A 26,087-nucleotide genomic window follows, 5' to 3' on the forward strand; every position below is an offset into this window, starting at 1 on the left:
TCATTTATTTATAGTTTTTTTTCCAATTAAAAACAGCAAGCCATCTACTTAAACTTCTTTTTTATTTCGTTTGTTCATATAGGTCTCTCTTACAAAATAGGTTAACTAGACAATAATTACACATACAATATATAAATGTTAGTTTATCCATACATAAACAGTATAAAAACTATGATTCGCTATGCTTAGAGGTTGCCGCAACAATTGGCATTGGCATATTGCAATGGTCCGTTGCATTTCTTTAAAGTATCACACGCCGATATATAAAAAGTTGGGTTTACTTGCAACTAAGCGATATAAGTAACATAAAATCACATTCGATTCAAATTAAGCCGAATACTAAAAGCAAACACACACAATAGCCCCATTCAGTTCGTCTTGATCTTGTGTTTCAGCGTAAAGTAGGCCAAAACCTTGAAGATCGCTATTTGGATCAGGATCATGATGATGTTGTGGCCAAAATCGCCACCCTCCATCCCGAACTGTCGCAGAACAGTGACAGCGTTTCTGAAATTATTAAAAAATAATTTTTAATATATTTAAAAAAAATATTGCTTAACGTTTTTACTTACTTGAAGTGGCAATAGAACTCCGTGGGCGGACAGATCAACTGTCCCCGCTGGTTGCCATATAGCGAGATTACCATATTCTCCAAGGCATATCGCAGAGGTGATATATAGGCCATAAACCTCATGGCAGCTGGAATGTGGTTCAGCAGGATGAGAAAGCCGGAGAACATCAGCATACAAGATGTCGAAACGGCGCCTACAAAAGTTCCATTCTGAAAACGATGATGATATTAATATAGGATAATACAATTTATTTAAAGAATTATTTATTTACCACTGGGTTCAGCACGGTGCCCAGGAAAACGCCTAAGCCATCCGCACAAATGGTCACCACTACTGCACTTAGAAGATATTTAACAAATCGATCCATTTCCACGGGTTGATCCGTCATCAGATATCCTATCGTTATATACACTGTCGAGAAAATTATCTAAAAAAAAGATAAGGTAAAGGTAACTAATTATTTTTATCTAATCTTATATCAGTCAAATTTTCTTATCAACATGAATATATCTCTAATATCATGAGTAGAAAAAAGTGAGTGAAAGTGATAAAAAATGTCATTAATATTTTTACTATCAGAACATAATAAATGTATCACTTGAATCTATATTTTTATGTATTCCTTATGTAATACACTTACATGAACTGGAGTTGATGTTATGATGGTGGCAAGGTAATAAGTTCGCAGTTTGTACCAGTTATTGAAGGTCTCCTTTCTGATGATTTCTATTTCGGCGGGATCTGTGAGAAAATATTTTTAATAAGCCATTAAAAAATAAACTCTTATCTTTACTTACATCTCAGAATGCCCGGCATAATGGTGGTGTACCAAAGATAAACGCAGTGGATCATGATCATGCCGACATTGGATATTTGTTTAGTGGCATTGCTGCCCGAGTCGCCGAAGAACAAGCCAATCAATATAGAGCAGAGTATGTGAATACCAAGCTTCAGATAGGTAAGAGTCTAAGTAAGGGATTTAAGTACTTAATTAAATCATATATCTTTAAAAAGAGATCTATAAACTCACCCAATCCCTGAAGAACTGCAGATGACAACGACCGATGAGCAGCCATAGTCGCGCCGTTTCCGTGGGCGGATAAGTGTGCTTGGTCAGATCCTTCGATGACTCCATGTTTTGGATTTCGATCTTCTGGACCTGCACCTGAACCTGCCCAGGTGCTGATTGAGATTCGTTGAACTTGGCCACCTGTGTTTCGCTGGGCGGTTCGGCAGTCTCTCCCTGCATCAGTTGCTGATCGTATCGCCACCGGTTGTCCTTGGCGGCTTCCGCCAGATTCTCCGTCTGATCTCCGTAATCCCCATTCGCGCATTCCAGCACTGAAATAATTAACACCTTTAATGACACGCCTCACTCTTTTTTTCGTCATTTATAAAAAGATCGATTTTTGAATAAGGGTATATTATGATATGGTGATTAATTGGAAATTTAAGGAAATAATTTTAGAAATCATTAAAGAAAGGTAATGAAATAGTTAGGAATGGATGTATTATGGTATGGTAATTAATTGGCTGTTTATATTTTATATTCAAGGAAATATTATAATTGACCTATTTTTAAGAAAGGTATTAAAAATAATATATAAAAAAAAAATGTTTTTGTGAATTTTATTAGACCTGTTTGAAAGAAAATACATTTTTGAATGGTATTTAAAAGTTCTATGCCGAAAGATTTTGAAAAAAATATTTAAGAATAAAAGCATTTGAATATTTACTATTAAAAATGTATAATATATATTTATTTTTGAAAAATACCAAATTCTAAAAGCTTAAATAATGTTACTTTAGTAGAAAAGGTATACAAAGAGTTCTCGTAGAGTGAAAAAAAAACCCACCAAAATCAAAAATGTTTTATAGCTAATGGTAATAAACTCCCTTCATGGAATCTGTTAAAGGGCAATATAGTGATTTTGGCAGGTGCGACAATAAATGCCAATTAACTGGTGCTTTAAGTGAGTAATCATGGTTAAAAGGGAAAGGCACCCAGTAGGGGCAACCGAATCACTCACGGAAGTCGGCGGGATTGTGGTAGGGCGGGCACTCCAGGCTCACGCTGCTGAGAAACATGACCGTGTTCTGGGGCGTGCCCTGGTAGGTGCATCGACCCGCGCTCAGGACGTAGACCAGGTTGAACAGATTGTAGATGTTGGTCGACGGTTGGTGGATCGTGCACACAATGGTCCGACCCTCATTAGCCAGACCGCGCAGCAGTTGGATGGTGTCGAAGGAGGAGGAGCTGTCCAATCCGCTATGGGAGATCAAGAGAAAGATCATCAGGTTCGGTTCAAGGTCGGAATGTGTCAATCTGGAACAGGTTTCGAGGACAATGGACCCCTCACTCACGTTGTGGGCTCGTCTAAAAATAACACCGCTGGATTGTCTATCAGCTCCAGGGCGATGGACAGACGCTTCTTCTGGCCGCCACTCAGGTTGGAGCACTTCGTCTGTCGCGCCTTCGTCAGCTTAAGCGAATTCAGCAAGTAGTCGATCTGTAAATCACACGTCAATTAATATTTTTCCCTAGATTGGACACTCGAAAAAATAAATCTTCTATACTTTAGTTCTTGTTGAACAAAATTTAAAAGAAAAAAAATGTATAGAAAATGATTTTGAAAGAAAAAAGTCGTTGTATAGAAAATTTTTATAAATAATTTTAATGATTGCAAAAAAATTTACTAAAAACAACTAGTTTGTTTATGAGATATGTTATCAAAGAAACTTTATTTTTAGTTTTTAATATTAAAAAAGTTTTATTTTGGTTGTAAATATTAATAATATTAAAATTATTATCATAGAAACATAAATTTTTTTTTAAAATTAGAGAACCAACTTAAAAACCTTATAGGTCCTTTTAAAAAACCATTTTATACACAGACTTACATTATGTTTTGGGTTATTTTTTCAGGAAATTAAAATATTTAATTTTTTTTTAAATTTAAAATTCAAGTTTCTTTCAGTATATTCCCTGTTCTCTTACCAGAGTTCGCTTTTCCTTCAGGCTGACGCAGTTGTTGGAGATTTTAAGTGTTGCCGCCATCAACATGGTCTCCTCCACGGTGAAGTAGGGAAAGAAGTGATCATCCTGCATAATGTAACCGCATAATTTGCGTGCCTTTCCGATTTCTATCTTCCCGCTGACACCAGTTTTAGTCAGACCGGTGAGGATGTTCATTAGACTAGATTTACCGGCTCCCGAGGGACCCATAATGGCGGTCAATTCGCCCGACTTGAAGGTTCCTGTAATGCCCTTCAGCACCGATTTCTTTTCTGTGAATATAAAAAAATAGAAAAGTTTCTTAATTAAATAACGTCCAACTTATTACTCTTTATATATTATAAAAAAATAAATTAAATAAATTTATTCTGTTAAATAATATCTAAAAAATAACGTTCGGTATTTTCAAAATTCTAATAATAGACACCTAAACAATAAAAATGGCTCGAACATTGTTTTAACCTTACTATAAATTGGGAAAGTAATCAATATAGTTAGTTAATATAGGTAGTTCAAGTTTTTATTATATTTCAATGGCGGTTGATTGTTTTTGTAAGGTTGTGTCACAACCTTTATGATCCTAGGTTCATTTCATGTTCAGGCTGCGATATACTGAACCCCCAACGAATTTGCCAACCTTCTCCCATATATTTCACACATGCGGAGCAATTAAAAGGCATACAATAAGGTTAACAGGTTAGGAGCCATGAAAAATAAAGCTAGCTTTTAAATGAAAACCCTCATTAAATGTGCACATATCATAAAGCAGAAGCAGTATACATTTTGGATGGGTCAATCCGAAATAAATTAGTACTTGTCCCACTTAAGACTCATGCGCAATCTTTAAATGTGTTCCATTAGCGATAACTGTCTGCTCTATTGACTCTGGATTATCAGGAATAGCACCTGTGGTCCGGGATCTTTTCTTCCGTCACACTTTCAGTGCTAATAGAGATAGTCTATTTGCACTTTAAACTAATGCGAATCACTAGGAAAAAACAACACTACAGTTTATATTGATTAAATATATAGGTTACAGTTAATATTTTCTTTTAATTTTCTAGGAATATTTTTTTCTTTGATTAGAAATTGCAATTTAGGGATGGATTTCTAATAAAAAACATCTTAAAGTTAAGAAAAAACTTTCATAAGTGGAAATCAGACTTTCTCAATTTACTATTATCCGACTGATAATTAGAACATATTTTTTTAGAGATATCTTACCTTGCTTTTTGGGTACATTGACCTGGTAGAGGAGATCTTCGAAGTGAATGTCGATGCCATAGACATTCTTCAACAATTTGCTGCTATCCATTATGTGTGTGTACTCGTTATATTCCCGTAGTGTTTACAAAACGTTCTTGCTGATTTATTTTGAACTCTTATTGAAATTTATTAGCTTTGCTTTCCGTTTGCTTTGCACATTATTTACACATATCAAATTCGTAGGAGAGCACTTTTAAATTGTTTTCGAAATGGCCTGTGTGTGAAACAACAGTATTATTATAATGGATTACAAACCATCCTCGGTAATGGTTTCAAGTTGCAATTTGTGTGGTAGCCTGAATCAAAAATTATATCATCAAGCGGTTTAACTTTTGTAATAAAGTTAAAAGCCCTTATGGCGATAATTAGAGCGCGTCTTGAACCGGCTTGACCTCAAAGTTCGTCAACTGTCGAAACCGAATACGAAAACCGTCGAACCGTTACTTGTTTTATTTCTTAATGTTTTTTATTTTTAATTAAGATTATCCGTTTTTTAATTTTCTTCAAGAAAAACTAAGAGAGGAAACCCTTTTTTAATAAATTGTCCGCTCTGCGCATGCGCCCCCGTTGGCAGACAGCTGATAACTGCGGAAGAACTCGTCGCCGACTAAAAACGATGGGGTCTCTGCCTTCGTCGCTGCCGACGTCGACGCTGCAGCTAAAAAAGCAAAATACTAAAACAAAGCAGAAAAAAACCAATTTATATAAAAATTATAATCAGGCAGAGCTAAGCACATTCGCATATCAAATACACAACTCGACAATGCAAAACGCGCCGGCAAAGTGGCGTTAAATTTCAAGTTTAAGTCACCTTTTACTCGTTTTGATTTTGATTTTTGGTCCCCCAAGAATAACAGACAAATTGTTATTTCGATTTATGACTCAAGCGCAATCAACAAATCACTCACACCTGCGTACACATATAACAACAATTATGATAATAAAAACTATATAGCAACAAACGGCCTTGCCGAAAACCAGAACATCTAACCAATATGTGTAAACAAAAAATTCAGTAAAAATTTATGTGCGAAATACCATTCTTATGATTTGTTAAATTCCAGTTGTAAACAAAACGTGCGGAAAGTGTGGCAAAATTTGGTAGAATTCCAAATCACCTACAATCAGACGTTTTGATCTTAAAATATTTTTATAAGCTTTTAGATTTTTATGATGAAACTTTACATAATCCAAATATCTAGAAATATCCAAATCAGTTTTAAAAACCCCATTAAGTTTTTTCCTCCATAGATTTTTAACATCTTTTTTTACACAACCACAAGAATGTGTCATAAAAACGCTCCCACCTCAAAGCGAACTTTCCAGATTTCATTTAAAATGTACAGCTCGCACTTATTTATTTGCCACTTTCAAAGAACTTCCGCAAATTATTCAATTAGTCATGGAACACGTAGTTTAATTCTAGGGAAAACACCCCCTACGTGACTTTCGGTTTCTTTAATAATATACCCATTACAGCTTGTAATGATCTCGGGAAATTTGCTGAATAAAACTTGCCCTACGAGTAAGTTTTAGGAACGGCTTAATTATTAGTATGCAAATGGTGTAAAGTTGGAATAATGCATATTTTCTAGGGAATATTCTCACTTCCAATACTAATTTCCCTTTTGTCTTAGATGACTCAGTGAATCAGTAAAATAGATATGCCCAATTTTTGTAAACTAGGTGATCAAATTTACCGCAACCAGAAAATAGTGGTTCAAGATCGTGAGCTTTATAATTGCGATTTCAACACCGCCAAATAGTAGCAAACGAAAATTACGAAACAGAAAATTACAAAATTACATCAAAGAACAAGAACTGTGAAAAATGGTAAAAAGAGAACGTTGCGCCGGTCAGTTCTTAGAACAAAAACTCGTTTGGCGACAACTTCAGAAAAAGTAAAACTGAATAGAGTTGTAAAAGGTGTAAGAGAGAAGGAGCTGGGCAATTACAGTGGGCGCCCAAATACATGAACAATATATACATATATTTTTATAGAACCTTAAAAGAAATAATTGATAGCTGATACAGATCTTATAAAAATATTTGTACATGATATGAGAAAATGTTGTGACCAGTTCTTACTACTTTTTTATAAAACCAAGACTTTATATCATTAAACTTTTTAACTTAAATATAAAGAATAATATTTTTAATTTTATAAAACTTTTAAAGAATTGATTGGTAGTTGATAACAGATCTTTAAAAAATATATTAAAAAATTGGATGACAAAATATTGCCACTAGTTTTTCTTCTTTTTTGTTTAAACCAAGACCTTATATCATTAAACTTATATACTTAAGTATAAATTCTAGAGAAATATATGAAAGATAATACTTAAATTCAATACTTGAAATCCCTCATGAGTTTTGTTAATAATACTTAATGGCTGTAAAGTTTTAAAGTATTTCTTTTTGAAGTTATTAAAAATGCAGAGATTAAACCAACAACAATTAAGGCCAAACACATTAGATTTGCATAATTCTCATATTTCTTGAGTGAAAACCTCCAAAACAAAATAACCCTATAAAACTGACGGCTCCTAATTATGAAACGACCACTGTAATTGCCGGCTGACTTTGTAATTTTTTCCCCATTTTGCGAATTTTGCGGCATGGAATTCCTTCTTTGAATGGACAAAAGTCCGTCTCAAATTGGGGCTTTAGAATTTTATTACGTGAGCGTTGATTTAATGGCTCAAGATTTTTGTACGCCACTTGGCTGCACACAAAACCTTCGTTGAATAAACAAAAGTGATGAAAACAATACGCACGGAAGCAGTAAATAAATATTTTATATACAGTAGAAACGAGGTTATCATTATGATACACCACTCACTATATAGCTATATAGATATGGCAGCTGGTCGGGGCTCCCATGGTTATCTATTCGCTACGAAAAAATAATGTCAATTAATAATTGCGGTGCTACCTTTGCCATTGAAGCCTCAACTGACCCGCAGGTTCGATAAAATTACAAATGCAGGCGACTATCAGACAGAGCGGCAATAACAAATAATAATAACAATAATAATAGTAACAACAACTGTGCGGCAGGTTGAAAATACAGACATGTCTTGGGAAGGCAAACACTTGTGCTCAGAACTCTGGAATGCCACTTGCTATCAATTAAAATAAATTGTAATAACATTGCCTTTGACTTTTCCACATTTGAATTGAGTCATTCTGGGCGAATCTCCCCATATGCTGGATAATGTATTTTTATATGGTTTAACACAAAATGTAAAGTATAATAGGGGTTTTTATAGAGCGTTCTTGAAATTACCCTGCGGTTATGGAAGTTTTAAGTTTAACGGGAATATAAGAACTAAATTGAATTTAAAATGAAGTATTCTCAGGAAAGGTCCCCTAGTGGGAAATAAAAAGTGGTTAAAGATATTCGGAAAAAAGTCAGCAATTATCTTATCTTAAGTAAATTATTGTGTTCGGTTATTGGAAAAGGTCTAAAAATTAAATAATAATCAATTTAATAGGCTTTTTTGATTATAAAAGGAGTTTCAATAAGTGCTTAAAAGATTACTAATTGTAATAAATATTGTTATTTCTTTAGAATTCAAAAATTGAACAACGTTTGATTGTTTAAGTGACAAATACCCAATGATAACCTATATATAACTATGGTGTATTATCTTTCAACAGTCATAATAAGTAAGTATCGTAGTCTATGTATAAGATATAAACCGTACTGCCAATTCATTTGTACGATGAATTTCTTATCTGCTTAAAGGAATGACTCATTCGTCAGTACTCCCACTAAGTGGAACTGTTTTCCAGCAATTATTTTGCGATCCAATCTGCCCTACCAGCTTTTGTGTTCCGGGTGGCAGGAAAAACAGATGCCATGCCATAATAATACGTTCTAATCTTGGTCTTGCATAAACAAAACAAATCGTATAAACAAACCGGCAAGTGCTGAAAGAGAAATACATTCCCCATCAATCGACTGAATCGACTTTTTCCATCGGATCGGATCGAAAAAGTTCCTGAACCCGGCGCACGTGTATGCGATGATGATGATGATCACTTGTGCAATCCGAGTACTATTGCGGCATTCAGGTCCGTTCAAAACTAAATAACATAAATAATCGCATAACCTGATGCTATAACCGTCTACTATCCCTGCTATCAACCCTTAGTGATTTACCAGCCGGGTTTTGCATTCAATTAGCCGCTTGCGTAATCGCCATATATGCAAATATATAGCGGCTCATTCATGCAGCGATCTCAACGATCACGAAGTTTACACTAAGAAGACACTCGACACTTGGGCAATTATCAGCTGTCAAAACTTCAGGAAAGGTGTCAAGTTTTCATCGGTTCTGTCAGCGGATTTAGTAATACCTTTAGTGAGACCTTTTGAAAGCTTGCAAAACGTATTCCGATGTATTGGACAATGAACCCTGTTGCAATAATAATGCAATCGGTGGCAATTTTGTTGAGCTACTTGAACTCGGTAGTTTTACAACTTTAACAAGGTCTTTGGTAAATGGCTTGCGTCAATCTTTTCCGGCCTTTCTTTTAATTTTAGATTTGATAAAAAAAACCACACTTTCTTGTAGCAACATTGTTGTTAGTAACTGCCATAATTTCACTTCTTATGGCTTTTTTAATGAGTAAATCGGTGCAGAACCGTTAGGATGCAAATTTACAGGTTATCTAATGACTTCCTCATACTAGATCTTCTAAGATTAGATAAACATGCTAGTGAAAGCACTTAGATCATAAAGATTGTTTTTAATTGCAGTAGATTCCAGCACGTGTTAGAACATTTATAGAATCAGCGTTGATTAAAACTGAACCTTAATTTGAGATGATAACTTGCTCTATCGTCTAGACTTCTACGAAGGGAACGCGCAAAAAACTCAACTGCCCCACATAGATAAGTCTTTCGGAAAAAACAGACTTTTATTCCCTAGAAGAGATAACGGCGAGATATTCCACACAATGCTCGACAAGAGACAAATCAAACTGCGAGACTCTAAAGTGACGCTCATTCATGCTTTTATAATCCACAAATAGAATTCTCCTGTCGCCCAGCCGAAGATACCGAACCACTTGGGGCACATTCTCTCACCCATACAATACCATTTTCGATCATATAGCCAAGAGATATAACGAATAAAGTGGCGACAAGGTTAGTCGAAATCAAATTATGCTTTGGGCTACATTGCTGGCTTGTGATCATCTAAACCACTGATTAGAGGAATACGTGTTCAAGGCCGACCGGCCTGGAAACTACAGCTTGGATCGAATCGAATTGGATCGTTTTAAATTCAGTGGGCTTTTCATTTCCTTGGTGCAGTTGTTATGGAACCGATAAGTCGTTTGTATGCCCTAATAGATGATAAGGAGGGTCAGCCTTTTGCACAGCCGCACCCGAACGCCCCCTGTCGCAAACACAAATGAATGCTCTATGTGTCATGTGCACTGAGAGAAAATATGTGAATAAAATCGGGTTTTACGGAAATTTAAAAATTTTAATTTAAGGTAGAATCCTCCCTTTTTTCTTTTTATTTATTGTAGTTGCCAAAAGTTGAAAACTTAAGGTACAGGGAGGAATCGGCCCCTTTTTCTTTTTATTTAGTTTGCTCCTACAGAAATTGTTGTAATTACAAAATAGAATTAATTTTGCAATGGAATATTATTTTCGTATTTAAAAAATATATTCAAGAGAAATGTGGATACATTTTGCTGATTCAATCAATTCAAAATTTGATATTAAAAATTACATTTTCCTAAACCAATTTTAAATTTTTCAATGGTGAAACTGCTACGTTATTGTAGTTATTAACGAAAGCAGTGAATGGAAATTACAATTTTCAATATCAATTTAACATTTTTCGTTGAAGTAATGTTTAATGTAATTATCATTAAAAGCATTTTTATATTATCTTGATTAGAAAAACTAATTTTGATTTTTTAATGGCTTTAAAAATGGTCTCTTTACTAAAAACCAGTAGTAATTGAAATACCCCCACACAACCCATTTTATACATATGATATTTTTTCTATTTTTTTGCATTTACAAGGAACTTTTTATTATTTACTTAAAGCCCAAATCTGCCCCTAATAAGGACCAATTTTTGTTGACATTTCTTTCCCTGCATGTGAAATGACTGACTTTGTTTGCACTTGTGTTTAGATTGGGGCGCGAACTTGAAGCCCCATGCAAAGCGGTGGGTATTGCATTACAAATTGTACTTTTCCACACCACCCACAAAACACCACCCAAACCACCCGACCGCCAAATGGAGCCTGCTGCCCCACATTCTGCGGCGGTGACAATGGCATCGTGGTGACCGCGAGGGTGGGGCTATCTTGGCATTGGGAACCATTCGGTTCTGGCCATGTCCGTTCGCTCTGGTGACGGGTGATATCATCATCATCACAATTTGGCAGGGCATAATCGCTGACTAATAAAATGCAAATAAATACTCCAGTTTATTTGATCAAGACGCCCGCCCGACAAGACCAAACATTTAACCGTTGTTAAAACGGGCGGCCACCGGGTCGTATACTTATTCCTGATGGGGTGATTAATAGTATTACGTAGCCGAGATGGATTCCCTGACGGTAAAAGATTTCTATTCGAAATTTTTCCCATCCCAGGCCCCACGTTTGCATACCGAAATACACACATTTCACACTCCATGTGAACTTTGATCTACAAAGAATCGGGAAACGAGTATAAATTGTTATGCCTCATTTGTTGATGTGTGTCTGCGCTCTATTTTCTATATGATTTCATTACAATAAGAATAAGACCCAGAAAACGGAGGCGAAGGCCCCCAAAAGCGGAGCACTGAGAACCGGGGAACGTGCCAAAAATTAAATAGAATGGGAAATAGAACACAGCTGGAAATTAAAGCAATTCCCCACCATCAAAGTTCAATAGGGTTTGCATTGACGATTTCGACTTTTGTGGCATAAATTTGAATAGATGGATACCAGGTTTTCGATTCGATTCGCGTGTTGTTTTTATAAATCTTTTATTTCTTTATTTTTTGCTGACTCACACAAAATTGCACTTGATTATGCCGAAAAGATCAAATCTTGCGATCACAAAAATTATATTCTCTGTTATTTCAATTTAATGCTTTTCATTGTATACTTTCTCACACACCAAAAAACACAGATGGAATTTAATTGTTGCGGCGAGAAAAAAACTTAAGATTTATATTTATAATTTCTGGGAATATGCAAAACTTTTGATTTGTAACACGCGCGTAGAAGAACCGAACGATATACTATAGAGGTATATGTATGTGCAAGAATATATATCTTTTCTTTGCTCGGACGTGGGCAAAACGCTTCCGAATCGCTCGAATTGCGACGCGAGACTGAGGCGACTTTCAGACAGCGACTGGCTAAGTACAACGCGGGCCGCTCGAATAGTTTATTTTTTTAAGCGATTCACCGGCCCCAGCGTAGATATACGACATTTGGATGGAAGAGCGGGACGACGGCCCCCTCGCGTAGGGCCCACTGTACCTAATGTTATTAATAAAAGCGGTCTCTCCGAGCTTCTTCGAGCCGAGGCCCCATTGTTTATGATATCCCGCGTGATTTGTGCGGCGAGTAAAATTCGATTCTCAGTATTCTCCGAGTTTGGGACAATGTGCAAACTGCATATCGCGTTCTTCACACACACTCACACAGAGTTTGGAAAATATTATAAGTTGATACGGAATTTTAAGGGATTACTTGGGAAGTATATTATTTTAAACTGTTTTGCTTATATATAGAATATTATTATTAAGATTATTAAAAATATCTATTAATACATTGTTTTTTATTTAAAATAGACAATGAGAATTTAAAGTTTGTAAAATAAATAATTTATTAGGTAGAAAAAGATCTTATAGCCAGAATAGTAACCATTACTTTGAACAACATTTAAAAAACCCTAACATCAATAATCTTTTTTTCTTTCAAACTAACGATTTGTAATATTTATCGAAACATATAGAGGGAAAAATGTTTGGAGTACGGAAAACCATCTTAAGTTTTTTAATTTCCACAAGTCATAGTACTTAGTATCGCAGCTTTATCTGGTAGCCAGTAGATCTATTATAATTTATTTTATAACCCCGGAGATGTGATTAGATAATCAATGATAATTTGACATTTAAGGTCAAACTAAACCTTCATTTTTAAAAGGCTGCTTATCATTAGATTGACATTTATATAAAGAAAAGTAGGGGCACAAAGGGACAAATTGAACTTGAATATATTTTTTGCGGTAGCTTTGCGGATTATCGCTTTCGAACCCTTTCTATTATAAGTGCTCTATCTGTATACAAATATGGCCAACCGGGCAAAGTCCGCATTCCTGACGATTTCAATGCATTTGTAGTTTTGATTACTACAAAAATTGCAACGCATGCTGAGGAAGGGATTAAGCTATTAATTCAATAGAGAGGCAAAATTGTCGTAACTATTAAAAGATAACCTTTGTTGTGGGCGAAAAGGGACCCTTGAATCCATAGAAAAATTCAACGAATCGACTCAAGACAAATTATTTCACACCTTTAAGACACAGCAGTTAACTGCTGGCGCATTGGCTTAATTATAGACTATTACAATTGACGGGAAGTATTTCAAAAATTCCACTTTTGCGGTTTTAAGTTTCATTTTGATTGAACGTTGTCACACAACAACATCTCATTTGGCATATGGCATTTGCCGCCCCTTCGATTACCCTTTTAATTAGACGATCTTATCGGGCTGGAAAGGGTTACATATCTGGGTCCGACATGATATACGACCCTATATTTGTTAAGCCCGCCCAGGGGAATACAGTTATTTGCACTTCAATAATAATGGAACCTAATAGTAACAGATACTCGTGCTTGTTGATTGTTATCGGTTTGTTACATTTAGTATATATAGGCTTACAGTGTGTTTCACCACCGTAAGACCCTTTATATAAAGCACTGAAAGTGTTTATGAATGGTTGTTTTACCCAGATGAAGTGTCGCCCATAAACTGCAGTTCTTATTGGTCATTAAGTTGAACCACACTTATATTGATCTAAGTATTTCACATTAAAATGGAACTGATTATATTTTCCTGTCATGCACTATTAGATTTATATAGAGCTTGCTGCAATTAATATATATAACGTATTATTACAATTGATAACGTTATCGAAATACATTTTCCTGGGCAAAAAAACCCTAATTAAGCTATAATAATAATCTTTGTACTTAGGACACCTATACTATTCTATCGTCCGTCTATAATTTTATAAAGTACGTAGCCATTAACTGTATTTTAATAGGTAATGGATAGACATTTATTTTTAATCGAATTAAACACTAAAACGTACTATTTTGCACCCGCTAATGAACTGGGGATCACACACGTTTCGCATTGATAGCCTTTTTAATTAATTGTTAACCCATAAATATTATTATTAAACACTGAAGAGCGCGCTGTTCTGATTACCATTTTGATTGATGGCCCAAGATCTATTAGATAATTGCATTCGTTAATAGACAAGCTCAAGCGGGTTTTTGATTTGTGAAAGTTCTGAGCTGAATATATTAATAAATTAACATTATTTTTTGGGGATAAAAAATATATAGTCAAACCTGTTGCCGATCGAAGGCAGTAAAAAACGATAGATAGTCTGTCTGCAGTCTAGACAAAGTGCATATAGTCTCTTTGTTTTTATATATGTATATTGGGAATATATTGATTTAGATGTGTTTACAGTGAACCTTATCAACTTATAGATGCAACCACAAATCGGCTAAGTCGGCTTCTCCGTCAGCAGCAATTTCCCTGCGTGCTTTGATCGGACATGCGATCGTGATCGCGTTTGACATTGACATTGAAATCGAACATCGTACGCTGCGAATAGCGCATACAAACACGCTACGAATAACAAAAAACCAGCAGCAACACAAAAACCAGCAGCAACATCAAAAAGTACAACAGCAACATTGCGAAGTACAACAGCAATACCAGAAACAGCAATAAGAGAAACATGGAAAAATAACTAAGGTAGCAAACCCAATCGCAACAGCAACATCTACGGCAGCAACAGTAACATGAACAGCAGCAACATTTGCAGCAGCAACAGCAATATCAATGGAAACAGCAGCAACATTTAAGTAATCTAGCAAAGCAAACACACCAGCAACATCAGAGGCTACAACAGCAACACTGGCAGCAAAATGAAAAGCAACAACATCAGCAACATATGGTGGTATTTCACCAGCAACATCAGAAGTTACTACCCACAATCAGCAACTTAACATAAAGTCTTCTCCCCATTGAAAAAAAAATATACAAATTTTAAAAACGACAACAACCGGCTGGCCTTCTTGGCCCACAAAAATCGAAATAAAGCAAATATAGTAGCAACAAAGTCCAGCAGCAATAGTTAAGCATAAAAAGCTAGCCGCCAAAAAAAGCTCGATGGGAATGCCGCTGACCCCGCCAAGATCCCCCCCCACTCGTACCCCTCTATAATTCCAAATGCCTATTATGGGTAGTAGTCGATGCTTTTGGGAGGCCTTTGGGGTATTGTTTGAGGGTTTATGGATGGGGAGGGGTGCGAGAGACGTGTGCTTCGTCACGGTTGAGTGAACTCAGCGCTCGACTCGCACACCTTAGATAAATTTCAATGAACTGCATCCTATAAAATCAAACGGTTTTACGGTAGCATTTAATGATTCGAAAGTTATTCTTAAGTTTCAAGTATATCTATCCAATTATTTAAACTTGAATTCCCAGTGGAAGACAAACAAGATAACAGCTGGAATATTCCAGAATTTAAATAAAAAGAAACAAATTATAAAGCCATATAATCCACAGACATAAGTATTCCATTTAAAATGTGATAAAAAATAAGTGAAGCTCCACGCTATTTAACACAAATGGACTTAAAAAACAATAAGCCGATAACATAAACAACTTAAATAACAATTAGTTAGAACACGTTCTAACCACTTAGTGTAACTTGCTTAAAGCGTTAAAAACGGTGTTATAACGTAACTTTATTAATTAAATCGGTGTTTTTTTATCATCTCAGCCAAGGGCTCATAATAAATTGAATTATCGATGCCTGTGAAACGTCTATCAGGAAACCTAGCGTTTAATAATTATAATTGAAGCTAAAAATTTCCAAGAGACAATAACTTGACATGTTTTATAGATATGACGTAGAGACTTGACATGGACAGCGACTTTGTTGAAAACCTGTTTGCGAATTTCATACCATATGATAGATATGCTATAAAGATTTTATGTGACCAGTTCTAACTTAGTCAACCACTTTCTTTTATAGCTTATTTCGTTTATATGTTTAATAGTTAAGGCAACACTCAGAAAAAAATCAAGTACGAATTTTCAAGACAGAAAATACGGGAATTCGGTAGGTTTTTAGAACCTTTCGGTCTACAATCAAGTATGAATTATTCTTAAACCTGGTGATATTTGTACTTAAAATAAGTACGATTTATTAATAAAGTAAGAAAGTTCCAGGCATGATTTAAGGGCGATTAACTCTTAAATCAATATACATATATTGAACATTTAAATTGGGAATTGGAAACTGAAAGTGGATAAACGAGATATAAATAAAATACATTAATCTTATATGTTTACTTACGACTTGCAATTTACGGGAATAAACACAGTGTATTTAAAGCGCCTTATATATTGAGCACTTTCAAAATAATCAGTTGGGATTTTTACACTTGATCTTTATTTAAATCAAAATTGTGCTTAATTTAAGACCTTTCCAGTACAAAAGTTCTTAAAACGTTAAGTATAAAATCGTTCTTATATCAAGACTGTTTGTGCTTGTTTTATTCTGAGTGTATTTTACCTAATCTTACACGAGGAATTTATTTCTTCAATTAGATTCAAAGTTGGCACCTTTTATGTTATTTTTAATTGGTAATTTATAAACGTAAACAATTAGGCACATTAGCATTAAGCGATTAAGTCTGGGAAAGTCTGTAGCCACTTATCTAAATCAATTGTGATTGGAATAAGATCAGAATTTGATGAATGCATTACGTGTATCTAATTGAAATTTTATTGACTAAATCGCACTGCAAGTCAGGTACCAAGATCTGTCAACTGTTCTAGGCACTCGTAGCCATTGTAATTTGACTGACTTTCAATAAGTAAGTATAAATTCAATATAATTTGCATGGCAGTCACGACGATATGCAAATAGCCATTTTTAAACAATTAGCCACAATTTCTGAATGAATCGTATGGCAAGTGCACTCACCTTTTTTTTGCGATAGAACAGGTCCTCGAAGATAATATTGAAAGGACTAGAAGCAGCGAACTAAGGCATTCTTTCCAAAACGAGTTACTGAGTAAATTTCAATTTAAGCAATGTAATTCGGGTGTGATATTAAATTAATGTTTTTCGTCTTAACCTAATAATTAAAGACCTTCGTATGCGTGTAAAAAAGTTATTTCATACAATAACCAGTTAAAGTTTTAATTGCCACTGGGTGGAACCAACTGACTTAATATCAGATATTAAAGAGACCCTCAACGCCCCCGACTTAATTCGATTCACGTGTTGCCACTTTGTCATGGCCAGAAAGTTTAGTGGGAAGATCGAATAAGCCCTATCGAAACGATGTAAATTATAGACAGTGTCGCACTTTACCTACCCGGATATGATAGTAAATTGATAGATGCACACTTTTTGCCCGCGGGTATTGATTTCAGGTTTAAAGTGCAGTCGTGACTTGCCATTGAAGCTATGATAACAAAATTCCCCAAGAAGAACATAAGTGGGAAAGTTTAGTGATTAAAATGTAACTATTTATAATTTAAATTGTAGATAATATAAAAACGAATTACAAATATATTATTAAATAACAAAATGTATGTTATAGAAAAAGATAAAGTTAGCTTCTGTTTGATTTGACGTGTATTGCGAAATTAATGTGACAGAACCGTGTTTTCGAAAAAGTTGTTATCAAAGTGAATGATGGCGGAACAACAGTATTTAATTACAAGCTGCTCTTGAATCTGGCTAACATTTCAGGCAACTTCCAGTCCGCTCAAGTTCAATCAAAATGATATAACTGGCTATAAAAATATTGTTGTCAGCGGAACCCAATTAAATAAGATAGATGCATTTATAACTTACTTTGACATTTAAATAAATGTTTAGGACCGCGTATAAAGTATTTCTTTATTAAAGATTCATTAAATGTTATCTATCATGGATTCAGATACCTAAAGAAACCAGGTTATAACCCTGGGATACTAAAACCAATTAAGTGATCGATTCGGAATCAAATAACAGTCTCCATTTAATATAGTTTGATCTTAATATGACATGCTATCTTAGGCACAGTGACAGGCTGTGTTTATTAGATCAAAGTGTAGTAGAAACTAGTTCTATTCATGCAGCAAATCAATCATGAATATCATCTATATTGCATGCAATTTGAACCCATTTAAACTTTAGAACACTTATTTAATGTATTCATACTTATACCTTCTGCTGGCTGTGTAATTTCCATGTTAACAAATTGAATGATTGCTAATTCTATTAAAGTTTAACGGGTGCTTACCCTTTTAACCGGTTTTAAGCCGATTTCAGACGAAGGGAAGTGCCATAAAATTTAACGCCTATTTAGGCCCTGGAAGCTGGGCAGTACTGGAAACGTGATCGCATTACTCTGTCTAATCTGAACTTGATCTAACCCAACAGACTTTCATTTGGAAGGCATTTCCACGTGAGAAACCCATTTGAATTAATTAGCGTGTACAAATCCCAGTCGGGTTTATGTTACTGTTTAACTTTATTTGTTTACCACCAATTAGTGTACTCTACGTACTTAGAGGAAACCTATTTATAGATAAGTACATCGATAGTGAGGTGAATGGTGTGTTTTAAAGTAATAAAAGCATAGTAACTCTGTGACCTCTTAGTATCACAGGTCGGATTATTAACTTTTAAATACAAGTATACAATGTGCTTCTTATTTTTTATGGCCACATGAATAAATCGACTAAATTACTGAAATTAAAAATAATTTCACCTGAATTTGTCTGTGTCGTAAAAGCAGGCATACATGTTGTATGAGTAATTTTTATTAAACTTTTTGAGACCACTTTGCTGAGCCCTTAAGTACAATGTTTGAGCTTTTAAATAATTGTTCCTAGCAGTTTTTCTTAAAACGTTAACATAAATTTTCAATCATATCTTATTTAAACCCTTATAGTACATGGTTTTTGCACAGTGTAAAATAACGTATTCGCCCTGGCTTTTTTGAATTCGCCGTCTACACAAGAACCAGCCGCCATGTTAATTTACTAAGCATAGACTTGAACCTTTCGTGTTTGCACAGTGAATATACATTGAGGCGAATTCTGGTATACTCGGCGAATTCTTGTAAGATGTCGAATTTAGCGGTGTTACCAGATCGGAAAAAATTATGACTCATTTCCACGGAAGAGGAAGAACACATGGCGCCTTGATTCAAAAATATTGCACTTGCCATATAAGGAATAACCCACAATACTATAAAAAACAATGAAAAAATTGCAATAAATTTCTCATGGTTAAAACTGTTTTGTTTGTTGCCGGTATCCGAAAGATACAATTTTTATTTAACCTTACGAAACTACTACAAAGAAAGTATTTGTAATGTAACTAGTTAACCAGAACAGGAAGTTCTATCCATCAAAATGTACTAATCATCCGTATGATCGCGTCCATCTACAGATGTATACACCAAATCATCGGCAGTAACTTCACTGCCATCATCACCATCATAGTAATCACCCTGCGGTGCGAACATCACCGATGTAAACAAAGTCAAAGCTAGGCACTAGCAAGAAAATAACTCACGAAAAGAAAGAAGATATTTAAAAATCTCATTTGTGTTATGCCGACGATTTTGGATGAACTAAAAAACTTTTTCCAGGATCGGTTGCTTATATATAATTTCTTGGTCAAATTGTTTACAAAGAGACAACAATTTAATATAAAAAACAATAAAATACATATTTTGATGTCTAAAATTAGATTAGAAAGATAGTTTTTCCTTTGGCACGCGGAAGTATATGATATAAAGATCTTTATCAGGGGTGTCTCCATTCCACTATTTCAAGACACCCCATATATTTTTTCCAATAAATAGATAAATACAGTTTTATTGACTTAATTTTTCTGAATATTTTCTGGTGTGTAAGAAAAGAACCCACCACCATAGTGTTATGATATTGGCGGTTTGAAGATTATTTTCGTTTCCCGAGTTCATTGCATTACATTTCCAATTATGTTTGCTCCTCCGGAATTATCTCTGCGAATCAACAGTCGCCGCCAAGTTGGACAAAGCGGCTAAGCCGAAGTGGGTTCCATAATTGGAATTCAGCCAAATCAAAATACCAGCAACAGTGGGGAAATGAAAATGAATTATTGAGCAAAGATTGTCCGGCCATTCGGTATTCGCCATTCTCCATTTGCCATTCCCTCATTATCGGAATCCATGGCAACAATTCGCTATTTGTCGCCCATTTCTGAGGGATGTGTCTGGCTTAGTTCGTTTGCCCTTCTTGGCTCTCTCTGATTTTTTCAATCAAAATTTCAAAGCCAACTTAAGCTGAGCGGGATTTGGCGAATGTGTTTGCCAATGGCTCTGTGTTCTGTGCTCTGTGCTCGGCGGAGGTCCTTGGGCGCTTTTCGGGGTCCCGGTCCCCGAATGGGGTAACCAAGAATATCGCGCACCATCCGTCCGTCTATTTGGCTGTTTGTGTGTGCTTTGTCTTATTTTCATTTCGCCTTGCTGGTTTTTATTTGTTGTCTGTTATCTATTTGTGTTTACTTTCCCTTCGCCATAAGGCGACAATCGCTGCCATCATCATCATCATCATCATCATTGGCATCTCGACATCACCATTTTGGGTCCTTTGGTGCGTGGTAATCCAAGGATGATGATACTCCCACAACTCCCCCGAAACTAAACTAAATCAAAACCGAAAATCGAATCGAATTTATTGTCATCTCCATTTTGCGCCTCAGATTATGCCACAGATTCCGTCCTCTGGTTTCAATTTCGGTGTGAACTTTCGCTCTTGGGTTCACAGCAACTTGGAGTTGTTTTTCGCCATTTCAATGCCCAGTAGTTGAGGTTTCAAAGGGGAATGTTGTGTTGATAAACAGGTAATATATCATACAGAAATTTAATATAGATTTGAAGTCTTCCAAAAAGGTGGCTAAAAGTATGCAAGAATATATTTTTATTTCTCACTGCATACTTTTGGGCACCCTTATAAGTGGTTTTCAAGCCTCAAGAAATTATGCACCCTTAATAAAAGAGTAATGGTATTATAAAATAAATAATAAAACCCTGTATAGAGGGTATACTTTGTTGATAATCAGGGTGTACTCGTATATCTCAGAGAATTACAACAGATTTGAATTCCCCTACAAAGCTGACTAAAAGTATGCAACAATATACTTTGAGCAGAAGAATTATCATGTTATTTTTTCACTGCATACTTTCTGGCACCTTTCTAAGTGATTTCCAAAACTCCACAAAATTTGTTAATCCTGGAAAAAACATAGATCATTTAAACACCTCATAAAAAAAATCTATAAAATTCTTTAAAATTTAGTCCAGGAATTCTAAAATTTACTTCCAGGATATCTCAAATTCGAATATACCAGGGATGTTTTGCTGGGGATGATGGTTACGCTTGCCCTGAAGCTACAGGTTATGATGATTGCTGCTGCTCTGGGTTCTGTCCTCTGTGCTTTGGCATTTTGTCTGCGTTTTGTTTCCGCATCGCCCCCGCAATTTCAGCTGATTGTTGTGTTTTGGACCAGCAGCTGCAATCAAAAATACATCATTGATGGGGGAGTCAGTCGGGGAGCCCTGTTCACCGTTTTAGTTCTCGAATTGGCTTGGTTTTATTGGCAAACTGATGCTGACATCGTGGCTTACCCGACTTCACTTTCTCCAGCAATTAGTCGGGGGGGTTAAAGTTAAGTTGCATGTTGCATGCGATTGGGAAAATTTAATTTTTACCTAATTGTTTGGGAAGGAGGCGGTCTTGTGGGGGCTTTTCCGTTTGCCATTTCCCATTTCCCAAGCCAAAGTGCGTGAGTGGGTGGCATGTAGAAGCCGCGAATCAACTGCCAGCTAGTTGGTTTTCCCGGCTTGGCTTTTCCTGCAGCTGGCGTTGCTCCGAATGCCCAGACAGAATCGCTGCAGTTGACAGCGGCTGCGTGCGGCTTTTCATGCAACACCCATCCAGCCCATCCCGCCCATCCAACCCATCCACCCATAACCCCCTTTTTTACCACCCACTCGAGGACCTCCCGGAGTGTACATGTGTGTGTGGACGTTGCATTGATTTTATGGGCTTGCACATTTCATCATCACAACTTTTGGTTGCTTCTTCTGATTGCGGCTTACAATGCGTCAGATGCAATCATTTTGTTGCCTGTCTGGTTGCGGTTTTCGCTGTGGCCACTGCAGCCAGCAAATGCATCATACAGGAAAGTCCAGTAAATGTATTTTAAAATGCTTAAATTATAGAAATAACCCTATTGCATTAATCTGTCTTTAAGCAATATATTAAAAATATAAAAAGTAAAAAGAATCAAATTGAAACCCTCAATTTCAGCATTGAAAATATATTGTTGCATACTTTTAGTTACAATTACTCGTGTTATTACAAATCCTAGAGATTTCTGTAGCACCCTCAATGAAAAACATATAAAATAACAAAATAAATCCGTGAGATAAGAGCATTTAATACTTAAATCCGAGAATAGAATAATACTCTTAATCCAAATTCTTTATTATTCAGTTGAAGCTTCAATAAAGAAGTTGACAAATATTTAAAAAAAATTGCAACAAAAACATTTTGCATTTGGAATTTATTACTTTACCTGTAAACAAATTCAACAAATTAAGTTGTCCATGTCCCAGTTTCATTGTTTTTTGCTCTACCTCTCTTCTTTGACCCCACACATTCGACTCGATTTGTGACGAAAAAATGGGAAATGGAAAATACAAAATAATAGAAGAACAAAGAAGGGCAAATTTGTTTTTGATAGAAAGTCATGTCAAAAACAATGTCCCAACTATTGTGTGTCATCCTTTTTTTTTTGCTCCTGAGAGGAGGGGCACTTGAAAATTGCGCCACAGAACCGTTGAGTTCGAGTTGACCCTCATCAAAAGCTAACTAAAAACTTTTCGTTTTACTTTAGTTTTTATTCGGATTCTCTTCCTATCGCACCCCCGCATAGATATATCTATGGTATAGTACTATATGTGCGGGTATCTCCGTGTGTGTATGATTTTGTTGTTTTTGGTCTCTTGGCCAAAGTGGAAAATAAATGGTTCCACAGGATGACCATTTGCGTGGTCGGTCGTATGAGAGCAGGTACAGCTAGGGTTAAAATAGAATGTCTTTAATATATTATCTAGTTTTGTAAAATTGGACAACCAAATATAATTCGTTACATATGTAGATGTAGATTTGAAAATAGGCTTTTACATAATGTTCTTTATAACCAAAATACGAGTTTTATATCTACCTTATCCCATCTTAAAAATGAATGGTATTTCTATATATTTAATATTTTGTTATTAAATATTTCTAAGTGAGAATGCTAGTATTTTGTCCTTCGCTGTCTGCGTCGTATGTTCGTATAAGCGTCTCTTCTACCGTGTATGGTCAAAAAGTTGAAAGCCAAGCGTCACTTTTTGCACAATCCGTAACAACAACAACATCTGTGGCCAAAACAAAAGTCAAAAGGAAAGTCCAAACAAAAAATCCAATAGAAATTTAAACAGTTTGACGCATTAAATACTCATTGGGCAACTTGCCGACTAGGATTTTGGCACCAGGGTGGCTTTTTGGTTAGGTTTTTTGAAGGGTTGTGTGGGGTGTTTTACCCAAAAACCCACTAACGACAAAAAAGGATTTTGGTGACCATACCATATGGAGCTGGTTATGGTTTTATGTACGAAATAGTCACGTCTGCAAGTTTTGCAATATTTGACTATACAACTTAATTACAACAGAATTCCCATTCAAGGGAATTTGTTCAGGTTTTTGGGTAAATAAAAAATATTTTTAATTAAAAGTTAAATCAAAGTTCTTCGAGTGACATGTGCATTCAATAAATTACTAAAAAATATGTCTTTATTTGCATATTTTTTATTTTTTTTAACACTTTCAAATCCTTTTGTTTTCTATTGCCTTAACAATTCTTGCACACTTCATTGACCCAAATAGTACGCACAAATCTGTTGAATGTCATGGGGCTTAGGCGGTTAAACTTGAATCTCTGAAATCCATATTTAATTATGGAATTGCAGACTTTCGCCCACTTCTCAGGGCAGTTAACCCCTTACCTGACTGCCCAGGCTTAATTAGGATTCCGTACTCATCTTGATCATAGTCATAGTCATCATAATCATCGGAGCTCTGTGTTTGGGGCAGACGGTGTCAGAAGTGCCACTTCATCAGTCAGTATCGAGGCTGCCAAAGCCCCACAGCCACCGGCAGTTGTCGGCGCCAACTGTTTTCAACTCCCCGCCCATCGCTACACTTAGAAAATAGGGGTACTTGACATTAAAGGAAACTGGGATTAAGATAACAACATAGTATGAAATATGGTTATATATTTATATTTTTCAAACTAGAAAAATAATATATTCCTACTTATAATTATAATAAAACTGATTGGGTAAATATTGTAATGTTTATGTTTATCTAGAAAATTTGTTGTGTTATTTTTTGATATATATACGAATATGACTTTGGTAAAACTTTATGACCTTGGTAGAGAAGGTACAAAAATATAAAAACTAAACATGAAGTTACGCTTTTTGTTGTTCTGAGTTCTCCATAGTGCTCAAACTAAATTAAAGATATTAAAGATAGAATCTAAAACTTAGGGCCGACGCTTTCTTTAAGTGCAGATTATTCATGAAGATATTATTTCAAGTTCTATCTAAATATTTTCTTTTGGTATTTTAATATATTTTTTAATCTTTTAATTCAACCCTTTCTCTGAGTGTAGTTTATTGATGGTGTGCCCAGTGATGGGTACCGGTCGGTTATGTTTCTGGGATTGCGGGCGTAACCGGGAGTTTGTGTGTGCTTTTGGGGCTACTGGGGATACTGGGGCCCCGGCCGTAGCTCCCCTTTGTTTGCACTCCCGACTGACGAGGGCCCAAAGGCGTTTCGCAGATTTCGTCGGACATGTGTGTGTGTGTGTGTGTGTGGTTTTTGGTGGATTTACTCGAGGGGCATCTGCTCGGCTTAGCGCTAAAATGTGTGTCTATCTGGGCCACATCCATACACCTGTCATATTCTGCTAGCCCTGTGCGTGTGTGTGTGTGTGGTGCTGATGGAATTTTAATTAAATACTCGGGTGTCTATGTTAATTTATATGCGCATATGCTTAGCCAGCCAGCCAGCCAGCCAGTTTGCTCCTGTTTCTGGTCCTGGTCCTGGGCAATTCCATTTTCAGTTTTCCACATTGATATGACGAGGACGAGGACGAGGACTTTGAGGACTCACCTTTGAAGTGGCTGCGCATGTTTGTGATTAAGAGCCTTTTTGGGGGCCCTCGTCCGCGCGTCCTCTTCCTTAACTCAGTTTCATTGTTTAAAATTTAATTATAATTTAATGCTTAGTAAGCACTATTTCTCGCATGAAACACCACACCACCATTTTCCCCCTTTTCCTGGTTTCTGCGGTTTTCCCTTTTTGCCCAAGCCACTTGATATTATCACATCGCCATCCGTCTGACTGAGTGTCTTACCCACTCGGTTTTCAGGACCTTTGGCTTTGTCTGTGCCGCTCCTTTCGATTGCCTTAAAGTTCTTTGGTTTCGTCGGGCTTTTGTCTGCGTTTGGGCGCCGTCACCAGGCTCCATTTTCCAAAATGAAAACGAAAAGGACTTGATATGGAAATAATTCGCCACGTGGGTTTGGCTTTCTGGAATTTGCGTCGGCAACAGATTGGCATTTTCACATAATGCTGGCTTGACTAATTGTGGTTGAAGGGAATGCGGCTTAAAATGTTGCATTCCTAAGAAAATACTTGGGCATGGGATTTTGGTACAATCCTTAGTCAAAATGTAAATATAAACAAAGGAATAAAATTAGGATTTAAAAAAACTCAAAATAATTTAAAATGTTTTTTAAGGCACTCTAGAGAAAAAGCTCATTAAGCAA

At 35.8% G+C, this 26,087-nt stretch overlaps 1 protein-coding gene across 2 annotated transcripts; it reads right to left on the minus strand.

The window, feature by feature from the left end:
• Positions 1-43: 43 nt before the first annotated feature.
• Positions 44-12,212, minus strand: LOC108021144 (ATP-binding cassette sub-family G member 1). 2 transcript variants are annotated; one of them, XM_017089711.4, is made up of 11 exons: positions 12,002-12,212; positions 4,813-5,068; positions 3,571-3,860; positions 2,937-3,082; positions 2,603-2,841; positions 1,603-1,913; positions 1,370-1,538; positions 1,213-1,313; positions 844-999; positions 573-781; positions 44-507 (listed from the first exon to the last, which is right to left on the minus strand). In XM_017089711.4, exons 2-11 carry the CDS (start codon positions 4,901-4,903, stop codon positions 369-371), a joined length of 1,851 nt encoding a protein of 616 aa, XP_016945200.2. In that variant the 5' UTR covers positions 4,904-5,068; positions 12,002-12,212; the 3' UTR covers positions 44-368. The 2 variants fall into 2 exon arrangements, with proteins under 2 accessions (XP_016945200.2, XP_070851232.1); XM_070995131.1 differs by lacking the exon at positions 12,002-12,212 and adding an exon at positions 11,895-11,911.
• Positions 12,213-26,087: the final 13,875 nt, after the last annotated feature.

Source organism: Drosophila suzukii, chromosome 2L, assembly GCF_043229965.1.
Source record: "Drosophila suzukii chromosome 2L, CBGP_Dsuzu_IsoJpt1.0, whole genome shotgun sequence".
Lineage (NCBI taxonomy): Eukaryota > Metazoa > Arthropoda > Insecta > Diptera > Drosophilidae > Drosophila > Drosophila suzukii.

Bases quoted from the DNA above. Each gene is read 5' to 3' on its own strand.
- LOC108021144 (XM_017089711.4), bottom strand. From the start codon at position 4,903: ATGGATAGCAGCAAATTGTTGAAGAATGTCTATGGCATCGACATTCAC. The intron at 1,914-2,602 runs GTGAGTGATTCG...TAATTATTTCAG, and splicing joins CCACAATCCCGCCGACTTCC to TGCTGGAATGCGCGAATGGG. The intron at 1,539-1,602 runs GTGAGTTTATAG...TCCCTTACTTAG, and splicing joins TGCAGTTCTTCAGGGATTGG to ACTCTTACCTATCTGAAGCT.